A 23,841-nucleotide genomic window follows, 5' to 3' on the forward strand; every position below is an offset into this window, starting at 1 on the left:
CTGTTGCTTCAGTCGCAAGAGCTGGACTCACTTGAATCTTCTACAAGACCGAAGATGGCAATGATCAAGATTTTGGAAACCACTGCTTAGCAACATATGCTTTCTTGAGAAACTTAAAATAAGGAAGGTTGCTTGTATGGGCACTGCAGTTCCCACTAAACCTCAAAAGATACAATACTACGTCCCAACTTCACCTGCGGACAACAGATTAGAACAGTGCCAAGAGACAGACCGGCGGAGCAAATTCTGTATTAAAATTTCTGTGGAACCACCTGGCAGCTAATAGCGGTGAACAAACAAGCCCCATTGGGCCACAAGAATTAGGGAAGCCCAGAAGCTCCTTCAGCTACTGGACTTTATTAACACAAAGTACTTTTGTTATTCTGATTCTTAATTTTTTATTCAGATGCAAACTTGAAAATAGATGCATTTTCTTCAGCTGATACGCAATTCCACCAACTAACACGTTGCTGCTAAAATGGCACGATTGGCATTTCAGAAAAAGAAAGCACTTAAACTGCTGATGGTAAATGGAAGTTTCCATAATGCCTTCTGAGGAATTGAAACAGAAGACTCCAGTTGCCATACCAAAAAATAGTAGAAAAGAGATTCAGCACCATAAGTCATTTTGAAAACAGGGGTGGAGGACCTGTGGTTCTCCATAAGTTGTTGGACTGCCCTCCTCCTATATGTCCCAGCCAATGGTCAAGGATGATGGGAGTTGTAGTCCAACATCATCGGGGGGGGCACTGTTTGCCCACCTGTCTTGTAAATAGCAATGAGTGGGATGGATACAAGTCATTTGCAGATGCCAAATTGTGATTGGTTCGGAAGCTGTTCTTATTTTGTAGTACACTTATGGCCTGTAGGTTAAGTCAAACTTTTTTGGTGGGTGGGGGGCTGAATCATGATGGTCCTTCACAGACATAGGGCAATTTTTGCGATCCCATTTTCACACTTGGAGCCATGAGGACTACAAACTTTTAAAGACAATGCAAGAATTTGTAAGGAGTCCACAGAAACATCATTTGGGGTCCACATGTTCTCCACCCCAAACAAAAGATATGAATGCTGTGAAATATCTCAAGAGTTAAAAACTTTTCTGATTTTTTTTTAAGTGATTAAATAAAACTAGAATACTAGCAGTGGTTTCACAGTCATGAAAAAATGGAAAATAAAAGCAGCAGTACTCTTACTTACTAATACTGCTATTAACAACTTATTGTTATATTAAAAAATAAAGAACCCAAGAGACGTTTTCATTAATTATTATATTTTCTGCATTATAGTTTAACATATGTACTTTCTTCGTGTCATCCTTATTTTCGTTAAGTATTGGTATTTTGTTATATTCAGACAGGAGTACATTTTTGGAACAGTCCTTTGTAATAAATATCATAAAATAATAGAAATTCACATAATAAATATTCTTTACAATAAAAAAGTTTTAACAGACCTTTGTCTTAAAAATAGTCAGAATTCAACTTTGTGTTTTTACATAAAATATACAAAAAGCACCACAATTTGTGGCTAAGGCAATAAAAACAGAGGATTAAAGTTATCGAGCACAGACTAGAGTTAAATGTCATTAAACCACAGAAATAATAGAAGTGTTAAGAGATCCAAGAATGTTTACACAACTTAAAACTGTATGATACCTGAAGAGTATTACTCAGATGTGCAGAAATCAACAACTTTAGCATCAAAAGAGGAGAAAAAAGGGGGTGGGAGTGAAAACTTAGGACCTTGTACAATTCTGAAAGCTATAGAAACCAATGAAGAAAGCTGTAGTCATAACTATAGAAACCAATGAAGAAAGCTGTAGTCATAAGAGTCATAGAATTGTAGAGTTGGAAGGGACCCCAAGGGTTATCTAGTCCAACCCCTGCAATTCAAGGAATCTAAGCTAGAGCATCACAATATTCTCATAGCATTTCTAGTGAAGATGGTGTGTGTGTTTGTGTGTGTTGGAAATCCAAGCTAGATAAGGCTTTGCAATACGGATCATGAAATTCTAAAAGATCTGTTGAGATGGGAGCAAAAGCCAGGATGCTTGCAATCCATACAGACAGCAGGACTAGGTTTGCTAAATTTTAACCCAACTATTTTTTTTAAAAATGCTTTCTTTTCTTTAAAGCTTCATAATTCAGTTCTTTCACACACACAAATACTTTGAAATAATCACTTGGAAGCCACTAAAAATCAGTTTAAAATTGTTGAGGACAAACAAAAACAGCATCTTTGGAAAGTTGCTTGCAGAGCAGGCGGCTTCAGAAAAACCCAATTCCCTCATTACTTCTTTCAGGAATGGATTACTCACAAAACGACTTGCCATATTGGGAGATTAGATGCAAGTACATGGGCTACACTTACCCAAAGACCAAGGGGGGGGGGAATACCAGATTTGCCTTTTGCTGAGAGAAGCTATGGTGTGAGAGGAGGATCATTTGTGCATGTAAGTAAGGAAAAAAAGATAAGGGGGAAGGGAGGGGGCAAAGACAGAAAAGCCAGCCACAACCTGAACGACAGTCTGAGGAACTCAACCTTTCCCCGCGCCCCCATAAATCAGGAGGGCTTGCCTTGACCCCTCGAGGGGCAACTTTCCAGCTTACAATAAACTGTGTTGGAGTTCTTGCACCTGCAACCTGGGCGATTGATCCGGTCGTAACACCCCCGGCACAGTTTCAGGCATCCTTTTGCCGGAGGATAGCAGAGCAGGCAAGGCAAAACCAAGGCCATGGCTCCCATGCACAAGTACCTAGTCCAGCAATGCGACTGGGAACAAGAGCAAGGATTATCTGCGTAGGAGTCCCCTTCATCGTCGTTGGAACAGTGGTAGAAGATCCCTTTGACCAGGCACATGCAGGTGCTGTATTCCACCATGCTCTCCGCAGAGCACAAGCACTGCCGGTTGCAGGCCAGGCAAGAGGGCAAGGCCCTGGGTGCTGTGCACTCCCCACACTTGCACTTCCCGCACTGTTCACAGATAAACTTGTGCTGGGCCAGGTCCTCTTTCAAAGGACTCTTCAGGTCCTCCACGACCAGAGACGATGGCTTGGGCTGCGTCCAGATGGGCCTCTCCAATCTGTGGCCCGGCCCTGGCCTGCACGGGGGCGATCTCAGGAGCAGGCCCTGCTCCGAGGAAGCACTGCTGTTACTTCCAGAACTGGCTGCGCTGCCAGTGCTGGTCGACCTGCTGAGCACTGGAGCCCTGGCGTTGTGTTGATGCAGCGCGTGCCCCGGGTGGCTGGGCCGGTGCTCGTAATTATTATTCACATTAATCGGTATGTTTTCATGAGTCCTTTCGTGCTTCTCTTGCCTGGGAGCTGTCCGTGGGGCAGACTTCTTCACCACAGATGGGCCCTCCGTGTATTCGTTGCTGCCCCTGATAGTCTTGATCTGGTCTAGAGACAAGATTGTGGGGGGCTGAAGCTCTCTCTCATAGTCCACCCTTTGCCGGCTGTCCAAAGAAGGCTGCTGAAGGACCACTAATGAACTGCCACTTCCATGCTGACCTTGGGACTCCATCTGTCGTGATCTCTACTTCTGGCATTCACCAGGAACCTGGCATGCATCGGAAATCCTAAAAGAGAGGCAGAGAGAAAAACAGGAGTTGAAAAGGGAGAAGTAAGCTGCTTCTCCTAAAACGAAAACACACACACAGCAGCAGCAGCAAAAAATAAAATACACCACCCAAACAAATAAAAACATTTTACAGCAAGCCACAAATTGGCCTAACTACCTATTAACAATATCCCAGGGATGGAATTACACTGGCCTCGAGTAAAAGGGCACATAGCAGTTTAAAACAAATACGTATGTGTTATATGAGAGTAGATATTGTAAATAAAGCACACCGAAGATTAACTTACAGTTTAAGGAACGAAACAAAAATCTTTCATGTTTGCATAGCTTTTCTTTCCAAGCGTGAAGTTATGAGCGTTATGCATGCACATTTTATTCTTATAGTTATTTCATGCTACATCAAACATAGCTGAAGCTACTTCAGGTACATTCCCCCTTATGTCTAACCACCGACTGCAACATAAAATGTGCTTCAAAGCCACATTACAGAATCACATTCATGCCCCCAAACTGCAGGACCTGTAAGAAGTTCTTGCCCGTTTTCGCTGTCAAAGCCACATTCCAATACCAAGCCTGATTCTAAACTCAAATTCAGCATAGCTGCCTTTTTAACTGCTATTCCATGACGCCTGAAGCATATTAGCAATGGGGAAAGCATGTGAAGAATTTTTTTCTTTTCTGGGAGTAAATATCTCTTTCCCAAAAAAAATTTAAAAAATCTAAACAGTCTAGCACGCTCATTAAAGCAAAACACCAGATGTAAACATCCTGTTACACAATAGGCTTCCAAGTATTCTTGGACCATAAGGCAGGGTGTGAAAAGAGGAGGTGGAGGCAGGAAAGGGTTGCAGCAGAAAAGATAAGACAAATAAAATATGGCATTTAATCAGTTGTTTGGGAAGATTATGTGCACCTTCACTTGTAAGTGAAAAGTATGTTATCTGCTGCACAAAATAAGTGGGAGGGGAGGAATAGTTAGACAGGATTCAAAATGGCGTATATTAGACCAGATAAGACATAAATGTGTTTTTTTCGTTTGAACCATCTTGGATCTCTTGGGACCACTATTGCATCCACAGTTGCAAGACGCTACTGAAGTGGTCGTCTGTTAATTTCTGGGGAAGCTTTTTTTTTTAAGTGACAATTTGCTGTTCAAAATATTGTTTCAAAAAGAGTGAAACACTTGATTTGAAAAATTTCCCGCACATTCCTCCCCTGAACAAAACAAAGGGTTAATGTAATGTTACATTTAGTTCTATGTAACACACTGGGTATTTTAGCAGCAGTTTTGCATAGAACATACCAGCAAGCGAGGGTCAGAAGGATGAGTCCATTTTAGGCATAATGCAGCAAAGACTGAGTCTCCTGAAGGAGTTCATAACTGCGGAAAATTTGAGCCAGATAGCAGCTCACATGCTTAAGCGCTGCACACACCAGATGCCTTAGTTTTAAGATACTGCTTCCATTCCTTTATGGAGGTTGATTAAGGTGGGCCTCCAATATAGAACCTTAAATGCCATCTATTCAGACCCGCTGATCAAAATAATAGTGGTGTTTATAAATAAATGTGGATCTGTCATTCAGTAATTAGACAAAAGGAAGTAAGGAAGCAACCAACCAACATTTGGTTTCCAACAGCAAATGTCATGAAAACTGTACTGCCTCACAGCTGAAGGACCACAACATCTCCCCACCTGTGTTCTTTTCTAAGACATTTTAAAAACACCCCAAAAGAAATCATGCAGTAATTTAAAAGAGGGAAGAAAAAGTTTCTTTAATCAGAACATGTGGGGAGGGGGAAGCAAGGGACCGCTCAGGTTCACCCTACCCCACCTATCACCTGTTCAAGGTGTAGAGAGTGCAAGACAAAGAGCTCTGCTCAACTCAATCACACCTTATCTGCCTCACACAAGTTCTCCTTTTCATAGGCTTTTATAAAGAGCACAAGAGAATTCTTTCTATTGTTGTCCTTTTTGAAGAGTCAGTAGCCATTCTTTGAACCAGACTGGGGTTCTTGGGAAGTTAAAATGTAGGGTGGGAACTGCTACGGAGCTTCTTAGGAGGAGAGTGGGATAGAATTGTTTGCAAAAGTCACACACAAAAAACCAGCCAGGTATCCTATCAGTATTTCTTCCTAAGCAAATCCCAAAGTGTTCATGGAGCCTTACTCCAGAACAAGCGAGTTTAGGATTGCAGCCTTAATTATTCCAACAAAATATAAAGGCAGGACGCAGACAACACAAGCAGCAGTTCAGTATGGCTGCAAATAAGTAAATGTTACTGTGTTCCACAGGGCTTACATGCAGGTAAAGTATACACAGGACTGCAGTCTGTGACAGCTATCTATCTAATATTCTTAACTCCCCACCCAAAAAAAGGCTTCCTTGTAAGCCCTGCGTTTCTATCAGCAGCCTTCTAACAGCAGACTTCCCATTTGAAGGGGGGGCGGGGAGGAGAGAGAAATGCTGTAAAAACTCAGCACTGAATGGACTCTCAAAGAGAAAATGAGAAAGCACCAAGGGCAGCACTGCCCACTCTGCAACCCGATCTCAACGGAGGCGATGAATGCAGAGCTGACAGAGAGGAAGAGGAAAAAGTTATGAATGAAAACAAGGGATTATTTCCCCCAGCCTCCCCACCCACCCATTTGCAGGAGGAGGGGAAATGGCTGAGGTTACCATTACCTCAGGGGGACGGACTTTCCAGTACTTAAAGCTGCACTGCACACACTCCTTTCTCTACCTTTCAAGACCAATACGAAAGTTTTGCGTGCTAGTTTGAGCATGCAGGGATTTTTCCCCCTCTCCCCCCTGGTGCTTTCTGAGGAGGCGGAGTGGAAGGACCGGGGAAGCCTTTTTATCTTTGTCTTACCCACCATTTCCTCCTTGCAGCCTCCACGCCTTTCTACTGACCTGCTAAAATCTCACTCAGACTCAAAAGGGGAAATCCCTGCCCTGCCGACTACGTTCAATGAAGCGCACACTCACACCACGAAGCAAGAGCAATAGGGAAAGGAATCATCTCACTACGCTCCAACCACCAGTTGCAGCTACCACAGACAAACAATTTTTTTGAAAGCTTGCTGAAAAAACTACAAATAATAAGGATGGCCGGAATTTCCACCTGCCTCTAGCAAAGATGCACCAGAGCTCCCTCCAGATACAGGATGTTAAGAGGCACCTAATCCACATTAAACAACTTGAGAATGGGCAAGCAACCCCAGGTGGAATCTACCCCCTCTGCGCACTAAGCGAAGGTGCAAATGCGTGTTGATCACGTAGGATTCAAAACCAAGCATAAATTCCAACCCATGCCTACACAATACTCGAGTTAGACAATGCAGCCATAATTCAAGTCACCCAAGCCACACATTGATCACTTCTTTCGGTGTAAACAAGCCCGCAGATAATGTCAAATAGGTTTCATGTCATTGCAACGAACACCCATGGAAAGCAATGGATGTGTCAGCTGCCTCAGTGGGAGAATGCATGTAAAAAAACAACAACACGCACACACGGGGTCTCGCACCTTAAGCCAGAGGTTTTGAGGAAGTGCATTAGCTAGTTCTCCCGCCAGAAGCACCTGGCAGCAGAGGTCGGTCCTCCCCCCCTCCCCTGCTTTGATCCACCCGTGTCGTCGTCCCCTCCGGGCTTTCCGCAGAGTCCGAGCTTATTCCTTGCCCGCAGCAACAAGTTCAGAAATCTCGCCTGCGCGCGTTGCCGTTCAGCAGAAAGCCACCCGAGCGCCGCCCCCCCCCCCCCAGCGCGCCTGGGGAAAGAGGACGTGCGTCGTGTGGGAAACCGCCTTGGCCGCCGCCGCCAGCCCCCCACCCCACCGCGAGGGGAAGAGGAGCCAGCAGGGCACCTGCTAACCCCTCGGGCTCCCCCGGCGCGAAACCAGGCGGCGGCGGCAAGATCCATATTGCGAAGTGGAGGGAGAAGGGGACGGGCGCAAACTTACGTCTTCCAAGGGCCGATCCGCGCGAAAGCACTGCCCTGCTAGGTTAGATCCATAGGGCAGCGGGGCTCCGGCAAGTCTCCACGCGCCCAGGCGCCGCAATCCTCGCTGGTGGCCCCCGAGACCCGCTTCTTCGGCGCCCGCCTTTCCTGCTGCCGAGGCTACGGAGCGGCCGCGACGCCCTCGCGCGCAAGGAAATCCGCCTCGCCGGCCCGCCAAACACCTCTCCAGCCGAAGCACGCACATTCAAGGGGGTGCCCTACACGCGCCCCTCCTCGAGATGGTCGTCCATGAGCCGAGCAGGCTTTTCTCCCAGGAGCAGCGACAGGCGATCCGGTGCGGGAGGGGGGTGGAGGCTGGAGGGGGGAGAAGAGGCGTCTCCGGCTGCCAGGTAAAAAAAGGAGACCGAGCTGCTTTTGCAACGGCTGTCGCTCGCTCTGCAGCAGTGCAAAGGCGCGCAGCTTGGAGAGGGTCGCCTGGAAGCAGCGGAGGAGGTGGGAGCGAAGAGTGTTTGCAAAGCGAGCTTGCTGCTGCTGCGGCGTCTGCCCTCCTGCTTTCCTCCAAGTTGGAGCTTTCTTCCCCCTTTTCTCTCTCTCTCTCTCTCTTTCTTTCTCCCCCTCCCTCTCTCCTTTGGAGGCGCACGGTTTCCCCTCCCAAGTAAAGCGCGCGTGCAGGCGAGCGAGTCCAACTGCTTCCTCGACTCCGAGCTCTTTTTCACCACATGGTCCTTCGCCCGCAGCTCCCCTCTCCTCTTAGGCTAGCCGGGGAGAGGGAGAGAGAAGAGAACGTGCAACGGGAACGCCTGGGAGAATAACAATAAAAAATAATATTTTTTAAAAAAAGAAACACACGATCTGAGCAAGGAGTTAAGACAAGAAAGCACTGCAGTCACGAGAAGAGTGAATTCCATATGTAAGGGAAAGGGGGAGGGAGGCAATGGATTCTGCAAAAGCTGCCATGTGCTTGCTGGTACAGACTGGTTGACAGTCTTGCTACACCACCAGCATGGCGGGGCGGGACGGGGGACAGACCCCGCGGACATAATGCAAATCGGGGGTACGCACGCACACACACGATCTTTGCACGAGGAGCAAACGATCCCCTTGCATGGGGCGGGGTGGGGGACTGCGGATTGCCGCGTCTTCTTCGCTCGAGGCTACTCGGAAGGCTCGCAGTGCACAACGCATTTAAGTGAAATGATACGAGGACGTATTTTTGAAAGCGCTTTTTAAGCGAGCGGTGGGCTGCGCACGAGTCGTCCGCCTAGCTCAGCCGATATGCACGGGCACCCAGCAGCACCTGAGCTACTTCCGAAATGCCTCGCGCAAAAAAAAGGGGGGGGGAGCCCTCCAGATCACGCTTACCGAACGAACAGGTTCAGAGTCCTTTTGCAAAGCCCAATCGCGGCAGCTGGAGGTAAATCCAAGGACGCAGCCCGTCGCCTGCCGTTGTTGCCGCCGCCTGCTGCTGCTATCCCTTCGCCAACTGCTCTGCGCTTTCTCGTTGCTGTTTCAGAATGAGCCGAACTGCACGGCAGCCTTGCAGCGCCGAGCCCCCACCTCAGCCTCGCGTCACGCCTCCAATGATGTCAATCTGTCACTCAGGAAGCGGACGGGAAAACCTGGGCTGGATTTCTCTCCTCCGCCCCCCCCCCCGCTTCTACGTTTATACGTCTTGCTTATTCTTTCCCATTCATTCATGCGTTTACCAGTGTTTGTTTACCAGCCTTCTGCGTTTCTTTTGCGTACCGCGAAAAAAGCGACGCAGACGGTCTTCCCCTATGGCGTTAGTCATTCACAGACTGTGGAAGGTTTATGGGTACAAAACGCAAACCCAAGTCCTAAAGTACCTATTAAGATGACTTCACCCCAAACAGTTCTTTTTTGCTCATTCCAATGACCTCTGTGTACTCACGAGTGGGGGGGGGGCTGTTCACCCTTTCCGTCAACAGAGCATACACGCCTATATTAAGAAATGTACCCCATTGAGTTGAGGCACATTTAAATCCAGGTAACTGGGTATAGGATTGCAGCCTTAATTATTGTGATTATAGAACCAGAACCTGGTCATTCTTTCAAATTAATTTACCTAGAAAGAGCATGCAATTTATTTATTTATTTATTTATTTTATTTAAACACTTTATCTACTCCTTAACTATAACGGTCTCCAAGTGGTTTACAGAGATTGTGCTCTTATAGAACAATCATGTGCATGTTTACTCAGAAGTAAGCTGCACTATATTCCCTAGTAAATGTGCATGCAGACTTACTGACATTTAATCCTAACCTTAAGGTAAAGGATCAAAATTGATCCTTTTATTTAAACAATAAATGTAAGTCCAGTTAAATTATGCAAATATAATTTTGACTCATGAATGCTTTGCATGACAGTGCCTATTTTATTTATTAACTTTATTTCATGCCCTGGAATTGTACAGTTGTGTAAAATAGAATTAGATTTAGTCAAATAAAATTTGCTGCTCACAAATGCAGGAAAAAAAAGCTGAGGTAAAAGTAAATTACCTGTCCAGCTTCTAGGTATATAATGGGAATAAGCACCATCTTGATCTTCTACCCAGATAGCAAAATGTCTTGGGCCTGTCATAAACAACTAGCAATCCCTCTCAGCTTCAATAAGAATCAAGCCCAGCCCTATTAGCTTCCTGTCAAATTTGATTGATATCAACGCAGTTTCAAAATATTTAATTTTGAATCAAGATGGTGGATTCAGTCTTAAGAGGGGTCTAAATGCTTGCAGTTTGGAACAGTTCAGTGAACCATCTTCATTCAAAATGGCATCTGCCGGTATCCAAACACAGACCCAAAGTCGCTGCTCAGTCTTCAGAACTGACATGCCAAATTGGGTGACAATATCTTCAAAGGTGTCCAAATCAGTTCAGTTTGGAATGGTTCAGTCTGCCAACTTGATTCAAAATGGTGCCCAACAGTATACAGTCATAGACCAAAACCTGCTCCTCCGTATTAGCATAGTTTGGAATGTTTCGGTCCACTATCTTGATTCAATATGGGGTTCAATGGTATCCAAACATAGACAAAATCTGGCTCCTCCATCTTGGGAAATGTCATTCCCAATTGGGTGGTGATATTACAAGAGATATTAGAGTGCATAGAGGACAGACGGACAAGCAACTTTCCAAAATACAGTAATTGTGCTGCTGCTACTACTACTACCAAAGTCAGGGGTCACACTTTCTAGGGCTATAGAAATTTGTGACACGTTTAAGGACTGTAGATTTGACTGTACTTGTATTCGCTGGGAGAATGATGAAAGGTGGCTGCTCTAATTATAGTTGATAAAGGCACCAGAGGAAATCTATCATGACTGATAAATAGCACATCACTTCAAAAACAACCGAGGTAGAAATCTTGCCCATTTTTCCTCAAGCAGAAGCCACTCCCTGGGTGTGGAGTAAATTATCAAAGGAAGTGGGAGATCTTTGCACTAATTTAAATAGATTGCTTTGTGTATGTTTATATTGTCCATTCGCTAGTGAAGACCTGGGATCTTTCTAATGAGGCTGTCTGGAACAAATCAGTTTACGGACTCTTATAACATGCCTTCATCTCTTAGAACTGGAATGTCCATTATCCTTTAGGTGGTGTAATATGTCACTGTCAGTTGAGCAAAGTCTCAAGGGTACCTCAGTGCTGTGCGTCTGTCTGTAGAGAGAATCGGGTTTGCTATTTTGGCACACCCCAAATTTGCCAATCCTTCTGCTACTCTTTACTAATCCAAACAGCCAACAGAAGGTTAGCCAGTTCATTGTAGGTGCCACAATCCACAGAATTCTCCTTCGTGTGCTTCTGCACTTGGAACAAGTCCTCGTCTGATGGTGATATAATAAATTTATTAATAGGGATAGAAAACCAAGGCTGTTTTCTGTGGGCAAGTCCAGACGGGTGCTTTTTCTTGCAAATTGGTCACTCAGATCACATTTTTCTGTGTGCATGATTGACACACACTTTTTCATAGGTATCATTCTGCTGTTTCCCATCCACAACAGTGGGCGGTCCATGACGAAATATTTCCATGCTCTTTTCTAACCCCTCTCCTCAGTTACTCCTCCTCCAGCTTCTGCTATATTTTACCATTCGGAGCATGTGTGCAGGTGTTTTTGCACCTGTGCACACACACACCTTTAAAGTAACTTTCCTCCACAGGAAGAGCACTATAGCACACATTAAGAGCCCCTCATTACGTTTATTTCCATTAGAGTTTTAAAAAATTTAAGTATTACTATAGAGGTATTGTGCAAGACTGATATTTTGCTATGCCATAATTCTGATAGCTATCGGTTCCAATAAGGAGATCTTTGGGCAGTTATTATCACCATTCTGATTTATGCACTGTGATTAGTCTCCAAGGCAGGCTTCCTCAAATGCGGCCCTCCAGATGTTTTGAGACTACAATTCCCATAATCCCTGACCACTGGTCCTGGTAGCTAGGGATCATGGGAGTTGTAGGCCAAAAACATCTGGAGGGCCAAGTTTGCGGAAGCCTGCTCCAAGGTAATTCCCCACATGTGTTGAAATCTTCACAGAACAGTACTGCCGAACTACGTTGATGAAATCCCAACATGTGCTCAATGTGCATCATGTGGAAATGGGCATGCTGCTAGGTTATGCTCAGGTAAAAAGCAAGTGGAAGTTGGGGTGCAGCAATAGGAACCACCCAATGAAACATCACCACACATGTGACAGCCCCCTCCCCTCCAAAAACCCAAAATTGTGCTTTTGAGTTTTCACAACAGCAGTGGATGTGTGGATAGATAATGGATCCTTTTTGCTTAGCGGTTTTCCCCAGTAAAAGGAAATCTGGAATAAAAAGCATTTTGATGACGACAACATTCTATGACAGTACAAAACACCTGCACGCATGAAGTCCACAATAAACCTGCATCTGGAAGCACCTGTTGCCACAGCTTCAAGCTTGAAGAATGGTTTGTTTATTTAAATTATTTCTAAACTGCACTTTGTCCAATGGATTCCAGGATGGTGTAAGATAAACATAATCCATGATTCATACAAATACAATAAAAACAGTACCCATGGGTGAGCAAATGCTACTTCCCTTTCTTTCCTGCTTGTCCCAATCTGCTTAGTTCCTTCTTTCCAGATGACAGTCTCTAGCCCTAATTATGCTTCTACTTCCTGTCCCCTCACCATTCTTGACAGCAAAGCAGTGACATCAGAACTGTCCTAACAGCAGCGCTGACAAACCCCTCAGCCTCAGCATATGTGTATGATGCTTCAATTGTGCATGAACATGTAGTATAGATTAAAGATTCTGCCCTTTTGATGCCACAGAAAGTGGGACATGATGATTGTCTATTGTTTGAACACTTGTGGCAATTGCATTTCCTGCTTTTAGGCATAGCCCTCAGGGAACAAGGCCTCAGCATTTTTCATGGGATCTGAAAGAGACACAGTTGCCATGTACCATATTAACCATATGGCAGGCACAAAGGATTGGTTTAAAGCTCATTAATGCAACATAATATATATATATTATATATATATTATGAAGGAGAAAGCTTTACTGGATTGCCTAATTTATGTTAGTCAATGCAAATACTTACCAATATTATTCATGGACTGGGATTCACAAATAGCAAATACAGGAATCCAGAACAGTTGACTTGTTCTATGAATGACATTCTTATCACTAATGAAATTGTAGTTGACTCCTGGAAGGCAGAAAATCTTACAAGGATTTGGAAACAAGGGGGAGAACGTTCAAGCTGAGGGCAGAGTCTCATGACTGGTTTTTTCCATTCCTTCCATGTGTATGATGTGCAGGGTAAATGAGTTGCTAATTGCTGTAAATAGGGATTCAGTGCCATAAGCACATCTGTCAGTTGATCAACACAAGGGCAATGTGGGAACATGCACATCTGGCGGAAACCACCACTGGTAGTATTTTAGTACCTTATTAGCACTCCTTCATTGAAGCAGTTCCTAGAATGAATATACAGATCTTGACTCATGAAAAGGAGAACTCTTAAATATGAGAAGCAGGTTCGCCCAAAAATACATTATATGATCACGTAGTTATGCATCTAGAAAAAGTTTACAATGCATTTGCATGCGCGCACAAAGAAACACAGTCTATACACACAGGCAAGGAACATGCAGAGACGCACAGTTCCTCTCACACTCATACAGAAAGCTCTCCCTCCATCTGACCCTGCTGGGGCTGCCACAGCTACGGATATTGCTGGGCTTCTAATTTTGCATTACACATGGACACACAGAGGGGAAGCAATGGAAAACTAGGTGGGTGTAAAAAATCTGACTTTTGTCTCCCTCACACAGCAAAAGCGCCCAAACCAGCCAGAGAAGTCTGTATGCTTTTATCTAACCAAAGAAGAATTCTGATTATGTACTTCATTCACCAGTTTATATTCCTATAACTTCCATCAAAACCTGACTGTTCATGCCATTTATTTACAAAAAGTTCAGCTGTAACCTGAAGCTTCAAGTGAGACTACCTAGGGGTAAACCTTCCTTCGTTTTTTAATAGTTGGGAAATAATTTACTGCACCAAGGATTTAGCCTCACAATGGTAATATTGTGGTCAAAGAAGTCAAAAGATCCCAAAGCATTTTGTAGATTTGAATGCTGAAGGTGGGCTATATAGGATTTTTCTCCTGATGACAATATATCCATAAACACCCTCCATCCCTTTCTTAATCTATCCCTCTCTTCCTTGCTAATTTCTTTCCACTCATGATAATAAGGGGGGGGAATCCTGTTTTAGAGATTTATGCTCATCATAATCAATGTCTTGCAAAATTGGTGCAAAAATAAAAATCACGCCAGCACTTGTGTTGTCATCCAATTCTTTCTGGGAAATGAGAAGGCAGGGCGGGGCTTAACAAAGCTTTCTGTGGTCAATTGTGTTATCGAGGCACTTGGCACTAACAGCTGATTCTGACCTACTATTAATCTCTCAGGAAAATAAAACACTCCTTTGTAATTAAAAGTCTAACCAGTTACTACTGTGCATTTTCTCTCAGTAAAAGCAGCTTTCACACACAAAATGCACATAGTGAAAGCCTTGAATAGAATCAGACGGTGATAACTAGTTGTTTCAGTGTTGCTCAAAGCAAATCAATCAGTTTAAGCAATATTTCTCCTAAGTGACATAAATGCAACACATATTATCAGGTTTGTGCCTCTAAGCTCAGTGATGTCCAGAAAAAGGACATGCTACATGCTTGTGCCAGTATCTCCAATACTGAGAATATGTAAAAGTGCATCACTGTTTTTGACAGTGGAGTCAAAAAAACAATAAGCAAACATCAAAACAAAATGCCATTTTGAAATATTACTTTGGGATTGTGGTTCTTTTATACCAAAGGAACACACAGAAAGATAGTGTAAGAACACAATTAACCAGTCTGGCAAATTCAATTGGGCAAATGCATCAAGATTATTTCAGTCTTTTTAGGGGGTGAAACTAAATTTTTGCAAATTTCTCCAGCGAGTGATCTTAAAAATATGTGTTTGGGGGTGAGGAATTCAAAACTGCTATTATTTTTGTGATTGGACAACATTTAGGTTGATAATCTACCTTTGATTATAAAGCATATAAACTACTTTCGGAAAACCAAGTAATTTTATCTTCTGAAAATGCCAGGTAATGCTAAATACATACATACATACATACATACATACATACATACATACATACATACAACTGTGAGTACTTGGCAATCATTTTTAATTATTTCCATTTTACACACATTTTTCTTACGAAGCAAAACTAAATTATATTAATTTAACCAAAATATATTTTGAATTCCCAAGTCATGTTATAAAATTTTAGCACCCCTCATCTCTGGAATTAGAAAGTTGAAAAATCCAACCTACCTCCAGGCATCAAAAAGAAAAGAAAAATAGTTTAGCAGTTTCTAAATTAGTATTTATTAATTACACAAAAGCAAGATTAGGGTACATCGAAACAGTGCCTTTGGGTTTTTCCTTTTACCTCTCTTCAAATAAATCCAGTGTTAAGATGCTCCATCATTATATTTGGAACAGTAGCTCAATGTCTTTTAATGGGGGGAAATGCAATTTAGGATGAGGGTGAAGACAGATGAAATGTTTTCAGCATGGTGGAAGTGGTTTGAACACATAATTTCTCCATTTGTTTTCAGGGCAGTGAAATGGGCATTCAAACCACATCCATTTCTTTCTTCACCCTTACGAAGCTCCTAAGAACACTTACATCAGTGCTGGTCTGTCATCTTTGGTCTGATAGGGTCATCTTTGTTTTGCTTAAAGGAAGTATTTTGAGTGCTGCCCAAGGTTATATGGTCAAATGTATCCATGCAATCCCTCCCCCCCCCCATAGCCACTATTCCAATCTTGGAGAGAATATTGAACTTTCCAAGGTATGTGGTGGAAGTGGTGCTGAAACATTTCAGATGATTAAATTACCTGTTGTGTGGTGGGGGTGGAATTAGATGGACAATTTTGCAACTAAATGCTGAATATACATTGGGAAGATGTCCCTGGGAATGACTTATGAATCCTATGCATGTTTAGTTGGAAGTATATTTCACTGTTTCCAACAGGCTTAACTTCCAGGGTGTGGGTAAGATTACAGCCTCAGCATATGATGAAAGTGCTGGAAAGGAGAAAAAAGGCTGTCTCCAATGCTGCATGAGCAGCGTTTTGCAGGAGCAATGGGATGACTGCCCCCTCCTCTCTTCCCCCCTGCATAAACCCCAAATCCTCCAACCATCCGGAACTGGTTTTAAGGATGTGCAGAGCACTATTCAGTCTTCCTTTGATGGAAGTTGCTGATATGGCCCACATAACTCTTAAATAGTTTTGGAGAAAATGGAATTTCAGGGAGCTCTTTTTTGCTTTTATTGCACTTTGATGGGAGGGAAATGATATACAAGTTTTAAGATGGAATGAATGAAGGTAAACTGCAAGATAAAATGTAAAGAACAGCATGCGCGCACACACAACTCCGATATGAATTCCCATAGATGGAAATGTTATAAAATTATGATTAAAATTTTGGCAGCAGTAACTCAGGTATGATTGTTTTTTTACTTAAGGGCAGGCATGATGCCTCCTGCACTTTCCACCACTGCTCCAACTCAAGCCAGGTACATTTCAGGTTATCAAGTTTCACAACAGAAATTTGGAAGAAAAAGGCCTAGCAATCTTTGCCAAATGCAATGTCTCTATTGAGTGACTCACTCTGTTGCCCAGATTTTTCCTAATTTGGGTACAACAGTTGGTACCTGAAATAGACCTGATTAGAATGTAGATACTTAAGGCCCAGGATGAGTAATAAATCCAAAATAGCCATCGGAGCAGGACCAGCATGTGGGAGAGAATGAAAAAAGAAGAGGAGGGAAGTGTGCCAGCAAACCTGACAAATTAGCGAGTTCTTCTTCGTGTAAAGCCTGCTGGGCCATCTTAAGGAGTGGCAGCAACAAACTAGGAAGTCTCTCTAAGCACGCACGTGCTCTGGCAAGTATGAGTGCATAAACATCTTTCCTGAGCTTCGTGTTCAGGAAGCGCGTTGGGCTTCGTGACAAGTTACACCCAGAAACAGTGTTGGCTTATTTGAACACCTCTCATGGAACTAGGGTCCTGAAAAAAATCTGACTTCCTCTTCCCTTTTGTTAAGGGTGGGCTGTGGGAAGTGGTCTTGAGAGAGTCAGGAGTAGGAACTGGGAGCCAGGAGAAAAGGGCAGTCAGGTTCTATGGTTAAACCAGAAGGCAGAACGAGAGGTCACATCAAGCACCAGGATAATTCCACGTCCCTGGCTTGTGCAGCACTATTGCCAAAAGAACACTTGTTGTGGTTGGGCCAGGTGGACAGAAGACGAGGAGTCAGTGTGGCGTGTCCTGTATTGGGAAGTTTTAAATATTTGATGTTTTAGTATGTGCAGATATGTCCTATGAGCTGCCCAGAGTGGCTGGGGAAACCCAGCCAGAAGGGTGGGGGTATAAATAATAAAATAATAATTATTATAACACCAGGCTGCTCTGCAGTGGGACTAAACTAAAGTTTATGCTGCTTCTGCAGCAGGAAGGTGTGGGAATTAAAGGGGGTTTAAAGAGATCTGATGAGCACCATCAGGCTTTGGAGGCCAGCTATGAAGAGTTTAGGGTCCTTAGCCTGGCTATGGAGCATCCTTTTGGATAACCCGCCCAAACTCTGAGCAAGGTTGGGTCAGGTAGGTCTCTTTATTTACTTATCTGTGGGGAGCGGACAGGGAAATTTCTGGGACACAAAAGAAAGGCATGGAGTGCCACATATGGCACCTGAATTCGAGTTCCCCCAAACTCTGCTTTAAATTATTTGTGTTAGTTCTAAAGCAGAGAAGGGGAACCTGTGGCCTCCATACATTATTGGATTACAGCTATTCAGCTTATAAAAGAACCCATGGAGTCACATTATACAATGTACAATCGTTAAATAAAGCAGTTTCTCAAAGTGAATGTAGCCCACTCTGTTGATGATAGCCGTCATAGAACTTCTGCAGAGAATCTGGAATTCGAGGAGTCACAATAGCCAAGGCTTGTTGGAAATGCCGTCCCATAATGCATTTTGCTTGTATATCTTCCTGAAGGGCAAGAAGCGCAGCTTCCCTACAAACCGCAGTTATCTGAAAAAGAAATATATGTATTTAAATAACAAGATTTATTGCTGGAACATTTTATCTGCTGAGGACTGGTGGCAGAGGACAGACGCAGAATGAAACAGAAGGCCACATTCATAATTTTCTTGAGCATCCATGGAAGCCTCTGCAAAAAATTGTTCCAAGCCTGGCAAAATCCACCAACAACACATTTACGTTCTGATGTTTGTTATTGCAGCATACACTGCCCTCTTATATAAATAAAATATGCATATGGCAGATGCTCAATTAAAAATACACCAACTGATGGCAAACAATTCAGTAAGCATTCCAGAAACGAGAGAAAGACTATCAAATCATTTGTGACTGCTTTCTTGTCTCAAACTGTAACTTTAAAAAAAAGGTGGAGGGAAGGGGGAAGGAAAAGCATACAATTCAAAAAGAGAAGCAGGAAGGAAGAAAAAGTGTGGAAAAGAAGACTACTAATATCTTAAAGCCTGAGATGGGTTTTTAAGCTCCCTGGACTTCAGACAGCGGAAACAGCCTCATGTTAATGTCATTCTAAAGACACATTACTGTGGTGAAAAGCGCTTGAGGAATGAACAGGGGGACCACGATTTTCAGTGTAAGAGGGAAAACAGTGATTGATATTGACTGCACCCTTGTGTGTCTAAATGAAAGAGCCAGCTGAAATGCATTTGTCAGCCATTCAGTATATTTTCCTTGTTTGTTCACTTGCTGAAAAGACTTCCACCGCCCATGCAGGACTAATGGCTGCCAAAGTCTTTTAGTAGCTTTTTAGGGGATTTAGCATGTGTTTAGCATGCCTTCAGAGAAGAAGAAGAAAAAGCATGGATTTGGACATCTTTGTCAGGTTACTACAATATTGCTGTTAGTTCTGATCAGTGCTCTGCTGTTCTGCATTTTAATGCTTTAGAGCACAGTGAAGACGTTAAAGCAAAAAAGAATCACACACATTGCCATCCCACAGGTTAAAGTCTATGTATGCAAGTTAACGGAGGGAGCGCAGCCACAGGAACCCATGCTTATTAGTTCCTAAACTCAGAAAACACCCCACAAAGCCTGATAATTTATCAAGTAACACATAGAGTACCTTGATATGTTTTCCTTGTTTGCTCACTTGTTTTTTTGACACCAAAAGGCACACCTTTCACAGAAAGTCTTATTCATGCCATTGCATTTACAACTCAAAATGAACATGAACATCAAAAATCAGAATTGTGTGTGAGCAATATATTCTTCCAGTGGTCACATGAACTCAAAGGTCACATGAAGAACACTCATGACCAGCTTTTCTGCTACGTACTTCATGTTTCCAGTGATTATGTCAGGGGTTGTCAACCTGGCCCCTACTGCCCACTAGTGGGCGTTTCAGCATTCTAGGTGGGAGGTAGGGGGTTCTATGGCACAAGCGAAATCCTCCTTCCATCGAGCACTGGTGGGTGGTAAGGAAATTTTACCATCAAGAAAGATGCATTAGTGGGCGGTAGGTATAAAAAGGTTGACTACCCCTGGATTACGTAAACAGTGTTATAAGAAAAACTGATAATCAAAACTTGGGAACTCCCGGAAACTGAGAACAGGAGGTACACAGTGTTGCAACACTGCATCCAGTCTCAGAGCATCCGTAACAGGATGATGGAGGTCTGCCCAGCAATCTAAGCAGGGGCATTTGAGTAACAATGACACATACATATCGAGCATCAAAGTATTTGGATTATTTCTGAGAGACTGATCCAGTGTGGCCTGTGATGCACGGCTTTCACTGGAGAAGATGCTAATGAGGATAGGTAGTAGATGAATCTCACATGTAGAGCAAGATGTTCAAGAGGGATGAAGCCTCAAAGTACAGAATGGGAACAAACTATGCCCTTGGAATAGAATAGAATGGAATGGAATGGAATGGAATGGAAATGCAGACAGCAGTGAAGAGTGGAGACATCTGTACTCCTATGCACTCTATCATGCACACTAACCCAAAGTACTGTGGATGACATGCAGCAGCTCATGGCTTAGCACATGCAGCTGCCAGTGGGTGGTGGAGGCTCAACACTGCAGGATGCAGGCAGAACATGCAGGCTCAAGCAAGACTCTTAACCTCTAAAATTCCCAGCCGGGTCATTCATGCAGTTCAGCAAGCCTACTTCCCACAGCTTGTAGCCCTGAGAAAGAGGCAGTTGCGGTCAGCTAGCAGCAGCAGCCATCCCATGTCAGGGTCAGCAGTGAGTGGTGTGTATACATGGGGTGAGACACCATGTCTGCCTGTCTGTCTCAAGACAGTCACATCCCACATGTCAGCATGCAGACAGAGAGCAAAGGCGCTGCTTCCTGCATGTTTAATTTCTGAAGTGCTTACTATTTGCTCATCTACAGACTGTAGTGATCACTAGTGATCCCTCAACATGCATTTTCAGCTCTCGATGTCATGTATTACCTGACTATCTTTAACACAAGCTAAGCCTCATCTGTAAAATGGGTAAATTTTTTCCTGGAATGTCTTCAAAATGCTTACGTCTCCAGTAATATTAAGTGTATGTATACAATGGTTGTTGACAGGAACTTTACACACAATCATTAAATGTGCTTCTTAGATGAGCATCTTCTGTGCATTTTGCCCATTAAAAATGGGATGCCAACCCTAAACAGCATATTGAGCTGTTGGGCTCTATTCAGGTGCCAGAATGGTTTATTTCAAGAATCAGCAATCCTGTCTATTAGGATTCAGCCAGTCAACTATTTTGGAGAAGGGAAAACGCAACAGTGGTGATACTTGCTTTAAATGGCAAGATCTGATAATAAGAATATGTTATTAGTGCCTATCTTATTCCTGGGCATGTTTTGCAATGCCAATCTTTGCGCACGCACGCACGCACACACGCGCGCACACACACACACACAGAGAACTAGAATAATTGACACTTGACATTTCAACAGGACTAACATGTCCCAGCAAAAATGCCACAGGAACAGGGTGCATCACACATCCATGCAATAGCAGTATAGCCCTAGTTTACATATGTATCAGTGGGAAATTTGTCATTTATTTTAGTGAGGCTTAGAAGACAACCTAGTTGTTTTGATCTCAAATTATTTTCTAAAGTTACTAATGAGTAAAAAAGAACACACAGAATAGAGACCAATAGTAATATTTAGAGAGGGGGTTCTAATTGTGTCGATCATTTTCAGCTTCCTAGGTGAAAAATACTCTCAGGTATCAATTATTATACTCCTGAAGCCATGGACTGATAACCTAACAATTCATCTGCCAGGATGAATCAGATGAGATGAATAGCTGATTCAGCTTGCTTGAGTCAGGTCCATTGTGGTTTTAAGCACTAACTTTTTTTCCAAAGGGCTGAAAGTCCTTTTCAGCTTCTTTGTATTTGAAGTGCTCCCAAAAAAACTTTAAAGAATATCGAGAGACGGGGCGGGCAGGGTGGTAGTGGGGAGAAATGAGCTTCTGTGTTTAAAGTCTTAGGTATTTTTTAAGAGTGGCTTGGTTAATGCATCCTCTGCCGGGAACACCTGTGAACTATTGAATTTAATTGGGCCGCAGCTGGTGCAGATTGTATGTGCAGCGACTGGCAGCCCGATAAGCCCGTCTCTTACATTGTGTTGCATTTTCCTTTCCCTTTCATTCAAGCTTGTCATCCCCCCCCACCCCCACCCCCCAGATGGTTACAACAGACCGTGTGAGAAAGGGATTAGGGACCTGGAGCAGATTGGCATCCTGTGGTGGTTTGTGAATAGTGCAAATTGTGGAGCTTTCCCGGATGACGACTACCTGCAAGAGTGCGGGCTAGCTTGCCGCACACACACTCCTAAGCACGTCTAAAAGTAGGATTAGAGAGTGGGAACATCAGCTTTCCCACTCAGCATGAAGGACCGTGAAAAGGCTTCAGAATTAGACCTTTCAAACAATGATGAAACCCCAAGGGTCCAATATGAAAAGGTACCCCCCAACTCAAGTCTTTTCTGTGACTGACTCTTACTAAATCAGTCGTATGCACCTGCTTACATCACAAATAAGCCCTCATCACAAATAAACCCCAAATCCGACCCTGAATAAAAAAAGTCAACATAAAGGAGAGGAAGTTTAAGGCTGCCATGGTTTCTCTGGACAAGGAATTAGGAGGTCAAAAATCATAATTTGTTACTTAAGATATCTCTCCTACATCCTGCTAAGAAACTCCATATAACTATAGTTTTAAAAAGCCAGCTCTAGCTTCAGTCTTCTTTCATTTCCCTCCCATTCCTGAGTTTTGGAGTACATTGTCAGCAATATGCCGATGACACACAACTCTGCTTCTCTTTTACATCTGCAGGTGTGGCAAGAGATGCACTGGACCATTGTCTTGCCTCAGCAACTGACCAGATGAAAGTCAATAATACTGAAACTCAAGCCAGATAAGACTGAAGCACTGCTAATCGGTGGTTCCCCAGACTGGATGGATGGCAGGTGGCCTGCTCTCAATGGGGTTACACTCTGAAGGAACGGGTATGAGACATGGGAGTTCCTCTGGATTCATTGCTATTGCTTGAGGCTCAGGTGCCCTCACTGGCATGGAGTGCCTTCCATCCACTTCAGCTGGTGGCCCAGCTGTGGCCCTATATGGACAGCAATACTCTAACTTCTGTTGTCTATGCTCTGGTAACCTCTGGGTTAGATTACTGCAACACGTTTTACATGGGGCTGCCTCTGAAGATGGTTTGGAAACTTCAGCTGGTGCAGAATTCAGTGGCTAGGTTGCTCACCGGGGCAAGATGCTTTGAGCATGTAACGCCAATTCTTCCTTGACTATACTGGCTGCCAATGAATTTGCAGGCTCAATTCAAAGTGTCTTAAACAGCTGAGCACAGCAGCACCCCAAGGACCTTCTTGCTCCATATGAACCAACCCAGACCCTGCAATCATAATCCGAGGCTCTTCTTTATGTGTCTCCTCCGTGAGAGGTCAGGAGCAAAGGGGAGGCCAATGAATAGCCGTATGTCAAAACTGAGCCCTTCTATTTGATCTTACTGAATGTATTAAATTATTAAGCCTAGAGGAAAACACCCATATAGGATCTCAGAATTCCATACCAGCTTTGAAGAAATACTGAAATTCTCAACAAAATAGTAGTAATTTATGCCCTAGAGCCACAACTGAAGGCTAAGTGACTTTGGGAAAATATTGTCATATGAACTGAAGTTTACAGCTTTTGCAAATATCACATGTACTTTATAAAAATAAGATCCGTTTTGTGTCTATATGTATGCTTATCAAATATCCACATGATACTTGTTTATCTCTACTGATGCTTATCTAGTTGTCATGTGTTTGCACAGACCCAGTAAATGAGAGACAGATGAACTGTGTTCCCAGAATTAACACATGGACCATGCAATAAACAGAGAAGATTATTTGTGTTAGGCTTTTTATGGGGTTATGCCAAATCCTTGTACACTGCATAAAGGGTCTTTTAGAAAGATCATGCTCATTCTCAACCATTCTGATAAGAATTAACACCCACAGGGTATGTTCTGAATGTAGCTACAAGCCTAGTTTCCTTTTCTCCTGTTTGTGATTTTTCAACTATACATGAAACCTTTCCAAGCAATATATTAAATGTAAATTCCAATTTAACATTTGTAACTACAA

At 43.3% G+C, this 23,841-nt stretch overlaps 2 protein-coding genes and 1 long non-coding RNA gene across 8 annotated transcripts in view; 1 reads left to right on the forward strand and 2 right to left on the reverse strand.

Moving 5' to 3' along the window:
- The first annotated feature begins 1,174 nt into the window (after window positions 1-1,174).
- Window positions 1,175-2,108, forward strand: LOC128421136 (uncharacterized). Its single transcript, XR_008332240.1, has 2 exons — window positions 1,175-1,790; window positions 1,826-2,108. It is a non-coding gene; the product is annotated as an uncharacterized LOC128421136 (long non-coding RNA).
- On the reverse strand, window positions 1,804-9,076 carry SPRY1 (sprouty RTK signaling antagonist 1). 3 transcript variants are annotated; one of them, XM_053403459.1, is made up of 3 exons: window positions 8,907-9,075; window positions 7,546-8,344; window positions 1,804-3,583 (listed from the first exon to the last, which is right to left on the reverse strand). In XM_053403459.1, exon 3 carries the CDS (start codon window positions 3,526-3,528, stop codon window positions 2,566-2,568), a length of 963 nt encoding a protein of 320 aa, XP_053259434.1. In that variant the 5' UTR covers window positions 3,529-3,583; window positions 7,546-8,344; window positions 8,907-9,075; the 3' UTR covers window positions 1,804-2,565. The 3 variants fall into 3 exon arrangements, with proteins under 3 accessions (XP_053259434.1, XP_053259436.1, XP_053259437.1); XM_053403461.1 differs by lacking the exon at window positions 7,546-8,344 and having other exon boundaries at window positions 8,907-9,076; XM_053403462.1 differs by lacking the exons at window positions 7,546-8,344; window positions 8,907-9,075 and adding an exon at window positions 3,873-4,053.
- An 8,922-nt stretch (window positions 9,077-17,998) lies between these two features.
- SPATA5 (spermatogenesis associated 5) overlaps window positions 17,999-23,841 on the reverse strand; it is a 145,257-nt gene continuing 139,414 nt past the window's right edge. For all 4 annotated transcript variants that reach the window (XM_053403465.1, XM_053403466.1, XM_053403464.1 and 1 more), the window contains exon 16: window positions 17,999-18,206. In XM_053403465.1, the coding sequence (XP_053259440.1) occupies window positions 18,030-18,206 (177 nt within the window). In that variant the 3' untranslated portion in view covers window positions 17,999-18,029. The remainder of the gene's footprint in view (window positions 18,207-23,841) is intronic.

Source organism: Podarcis raffonei, chromosome 9 (genome assembly GCF_027172205.1).
Source record: "Podarcis raffonei isolate rPodRaf1 chromosome 9, rPodRaf1.pri, whole genome shotgun sequence".
Classification (NCBI taxonomy): domain Eukaryota; kingdom Metazoa; phylum Chordata; class Lepidosauria; order Squamata; family Lacertidae; genus Podarcis; species Podarcis raffonei.

Coding starts and splice junctions, on each gene's coding strand:
- SPRY1 (XM_053403461.1), bottom strand. CDS start 3,528: ATGGAGTCCCAAGGTCAGCATGGAAGTGGCAGTTCATTAGTGGTCCTT.